Source organism: Aotus nancymaae, unplaced genomic scaffold (genome assembly GCF_030222135.1).
Source record: "Aotus nancymaae isolate 86718 unplaced genomic scaffold, 86718_ANA_hifiasm-v0.15.2.pri h1tg000079l, whole genome shotgun sequence".
NCBI classification, from domain to species: domain Eukaryota; kingdom Metazoa; phylum Chordata; class Mammalia; order Primates; family Aotidae; genus Aotus; species Aotus nancymaae.
Window position 1 is genome coordinate 5,535,462 of NW_026988494.1, and position 4,777 is coordinate 5,540,238.

A 4,777-nucleotide genomic window follows, 5' to 3' on the forward strand; every position below is an offset into this window, starting at 1 on the left:
AAAGCACAGGCTTTGGAGTCAACAGACGTGTAAGTTGCAGCTCTGCCACTTTCCGCTGTGAGATCTTGGGTGAGTTACTCAACTTCTCAGAGCTTCAGTTTCCTTCTCTGCAAGATAGAGATAATGATGCCTGTCTCAGAGGGTTGCCTGGAGGAGGAAGTGCACGTAGGGCCCTCAGCAGAGTGCCTGGTGCTCATTAAATGTGATGAGTTCTTTATGAGATGTCTTCCTTACAGTTCGTTCCAGCTATGCATCACTGTTTCCCCTTGTCAGATGAAAACCTGTTGAATGCAGGAACTGTATCTAATACATCTTTGCATCTTTACATATCCAGTCTCTAACTTGCTTTTTCCTGCTAGCAACTACCCCAGGTCTTTTGCTCTGTTAAATAAGCATTGACTGAAATACGAGCAATAACAACAATTCGTTTTGTTTTGTTTTGAGATAGCAGCTTGCTGTGTCACCCAGGCTGGAGTGTAGTAATGTGATTACAGCTCATTACAGCCTTGACCTCCTGGCCTCAAGCAGTCCTCCCGCCACAGCCTCCCCAGCAGCTGAGACCACACGCATGTGCCACTAACACCGGGCTAATTTTTTTATTCTTAGTAGAGATGAGGTCTCACTATGTTGCCCAGTCTGGTCTTGAACTCCTGAGCTCAAGTGATCCTCCCACCTCAGCTTCCTAAAGTGCTGGGCTTACAGGCATGAGCCACTGTGCCCAGCAAATAACAACAGTTTGTATTATGGGCAAATCTCTTCAATGTTAAAGAAGAGAAATTAACATAGAAGACCCCTATGATCCATTACCCTGCTTCTACAAGGTGCTGATAATCTTTTTCATCTAGCTTTTGACCACTCCTTCACCACCATCCTTTGTCATGGAGAATTTTATTTTTCAAAATTTTTAACTTTTTATTCGTATATTTTAAAAATTGAGCCAGGCATGGTGGCTCATGCCTGTAATCCCATCACTTTGGGAGGCCGAGGCAGGTGAGTCACCTGAGGTCAGGAGTTCAAGACTGGCCTGGCCAACATGGAGAAACTCTGTCTCTACTAAAAATACAACAACAAAAAACATTAGCTGGGCATGGTGGCAGATACCTGTAATCCCAGCATCTCAGGAGGTGGAGGCAGGAGAATCGCTTGAACCCAGGAGGTGAGGTTGCAGTGAGCTGAGATTGCACCGTTGCACTCCAGCCTGGACGACAAGAGTGAAACTCTCTCCCCAAAAACAAAACAAAACAAAACAAAACAAAAAACTATGCATTCCCATAATTAAAATTATTTGAACAACAACATCATCAAAAAATGGCCCTCTGGTTAAACGGCATTTTCCAGCCTGCAGGACACCTTGGGCCAGCTTGCTTTTATTCTAGATTTCACTGTCATGCCACCACACTCTTTCCTTCACCAACATGCAAGTTCTGTCCTTCCCTGCCAGCCAGACAGGCAGATAGCATAGGCAGGCACAGCCATTGTCCTCAGCAGTTCTTTGATGTCAAAGGGGCAGCACAGTCATTTAAACCTGATTTAACCTCTTTGCATTATTCAAAGTTAGACATCTAAAAGAAGTAAAATAGAAAGCAGTGCTTTGTGGCATGAGCAGGGCGTACTGGCGGTGCCCACCACGTGACAAAGCCTGCGTGCTTCTCCTGTTTGATCAGTTCCTTGGAAGGCAGTGGATTTTTCTCTTGCATTTCTGTCTTCTTTAGTTTCGACTTACTGAATTTCTCGATCTCATCCACATCGGGCTTGTCAGACATGGTCACAGAGGAAGCTGAGCAATGCCCACAAGCGAGTGGAATCTGGTCTGCTCAGCATCTGCCCCGCAGTGTCGGAAATTCTGAAGCAAATCCCAGATGTTACATTATTTCAACAATTAATACTTGTGTGTGTTTCTAATAGTACTTCACAAAGTGTGGTCTGGAGGTTCCTGGGAGTTACCAAGAGCCTGTCAGGCAGCCTGCTATGTCAAAACTATTTTTGTAACAATATTAATATATTGTTAATTTTTTTGTTCTCATTATCTCAAGTGTCTGGTAGAATTTTCCAACACAGATTGAATGCAGCCACAAATATGAAAATCCATCTGTCTCCTATTAAACCAGATATGAGAGTTGCAAATTTTTACAAATCTGTTGACAAAAGTGTAAAACAATGACATTCGTCATGATGCTGTTTGAAAAATATGTTTTCATAAAACAAGTCCTTATCATGTAATATGTTTATTATTGCTACGTTTTTTAAATTTACTTTTGTTTTTCTTGAGATGGAACCTTGCTGTCGCCTGGGCTAGAGTGCAGTAGCGCAATCTCGGCTCACTGCAACCTCTGCCTCCTAGGTTCAGGCAATTCTCCTATCTCAGCCTCTCAGGTAGGTGGGACTACAGGTGCCTGCCACCATACTCAGCTAATTTTTAGTAGAGATGAGGTTTCACTATGTTGGCCAGGCTAGTCTTGAACTCCTGACCTCATTTGATCCACCTGCCTCTCAAAGTGTTGGAATTACAGGTGTGAGCAACCGAACCCAGCATATTTTTAAAAATCAAATGAATTGTTTAAAATTTTGTCAGTTTTGATTTTGAATGTAGAAAATATTCCATTTATCTGAATATTTATCCATCACACATGAAGAAAAGCTCTTTGGGGGTCCTCAATACTTCTAAAATATTTTTGAGATTTAATTTATAAACCACTAGATTCACAATTTTATTTACTTTTAATTATTTTGGAGTTTTATTCACTCTGTCTCCCAGGCTGGAGTGCAGTGGTGCAATCATGGTTCATCACAGCCTCAAACTCCTGGGTTCAAGCAGTCCTCCTGCCTCAGCCTCCTGAGTTGCAGGGATTACAGGCACATACCACCATGACCAGCAGCTTCACTATTTGTTTTTATTTTGTTTTTTATTTTTATTTTTTGAGACGGAGTCTAACTCTGTTGCCCAGGCTGGAGTGCAGTGGCATGATCTCGGCTCACTACAACCTCTGCCTCCTAGGTTCAAGCAATCCTCCTGCCTCAGCCTCCCAAGTAGCTGGGAGTACACAGGCGTGCCACCATGCCCAGCTAATTTTTGTATTTTTAGTAGAGATGAAGTTTTACCATGTTGGCCAGGCTGGTCTTGAACTCTTGATCTCAGGTGATCCAACCACCTCAGGCTTCCAAAGTGCTGGGATTACAGTCATGAGCCATTGTGCCTGGCAGCTTCACTATTTTAAAATGTACAAAAATCAAGAAAAATAAAAAATAAATTAAATGTCCACCTCATGGTTGGGCACGCTGGCTCACATCTGTAATCCCAGCACTTTGGGAGGCCAATGTGGGCAGATCACTTGAGGCCAGGAGTTTGAAACCAGTCTGGCCAGTATGGCAAAACCTTGTCTCTACTAAAAAATACAAAAATTAGCTCAGTGTGCTGGCATGTGCCTGTAATCCCAGCTATTCGGGAGGCTGAGGTAGGAGAATTGTTTGAACTGGGGAGGCGGAGGTTGTAGTGAGCCAAGATTGCGCCACTGTACTCCAGCCTGGGCAATAGAATGAGGCTCTGTCTCAAAAAAAATAAAAAATAAAGTGTACACTTCAGTAGATCTTGGTACACTTGCAAGGGTAGGCAGCCACCGCCACTAGCTAATTCCAAAACCTTTTTATCACCCCAAAAGAAAACCCTATACCCATTACTAATGAATTCTAAATGTCCCCTCCCATTATCTCCTGGCAACCATTAATGTACTTTCTGACTCTACAGATTTGCCTATTCTGGGCATTTCAGGTAAATGGAATCAAACAATATGTAGCCTTTTGTTTCTGGCTTGTTTCACTTAGCATAACGTCTTTAAGGTTTATCCATGTTGTCGTATGTATCAGAATTTCATTCCTTTTTATAGCGAAATAATATTCCATTGCATGTATATATCACATTTTGTTTACCCAATCATCGGTTGACTTTTGGGTTGTTTCCACTGGATATTACAAATAATGCAGCTATGAACATTTGTAGCCAAGTTTTTGTATGAATACATGTTTTTAGTTCTCTTGGTAATATATCTAGGAATAGAATTGCTGGGTCATATGGCTAACTCTATGATTAACTTTCTAAGAAACTGTCAAACTGTTTTCCATAGCAGCTGCACCATTTTACATTTTAATTAGCAATGTATGAGCATTCCAGTTTCTCTTCCAATTTCTCTACATCCTTGCCAAAATTTATTTTCAGTGTTTTTCATTCTAGCCATCCTAATGCGTATGACTCAATAATTTTTAGGAGGGTAAAGGGTCCTGAGACTATAACTTTTCAGAACTATATTTCTAACTAATAGCTTTCAAAAAAATATAAATGTACTAACATTATCAATCTAAAAAATTAACAATGATTCCACAAAATCATGTAATACCAGGAAAATCATGTTTGCCTGGGACAAATCTAGTTTACATTTTTTTTTTTTTTTTGAGATGAATTCTTGCTCTGTTGCCCAGGCTGGAGTGCGGTGGCATGATCTCGGCTCACTGCAACCCCCACCTCCCGGGTTCAAGCAATTCTCCTGCCTCAGCCTCCCAAATAGCTGGGATTACAGGTGCACTCCACCTTGCCCAGCTAATTTTTGTATTTTTAGTAGAGACAGGGATTCACCAAGTTGGCCAGGATGGTCTCAATCTCTGACCTCCTGATCCACCTGCCTCGGCCTCCCAAAGTGCTGGAATTACAGGCATAAGCCCCCACCTGGCCTATACCTTTGTACCAGCACAAATGTTAACAGAGCCTCCTTGAACTCTCAACATATTC

At 41.9% G+C, this 4,777-nt stretch overlaps 1 protein-coding gene across 1 annotated transcript; it reads right to left on the reverse strand.

Annotated features, from left to right (window-relative positions):
- Positions 1-1,283: 1,283 nt before the first annotated feature.
- Positions 1,284-2,227, reverse strand: LOC105733526 (thymosin beta-4-like). The gene has a single exon (XM_064368893.1). The coding sequence runs from the start codon at positions 1,761-1,763 to the stop codon at positions 1,563-1,565; it is 201 nt and encodes a 66-aa protein (XP_064224963.1). The 5' UTR covers positions 1,764-2,227; the 3' UTR covers positions 1,284-1,562.
- Between the last annotated feature and the right edge of the window lie 2,550 nt (positions 2,228-4,777).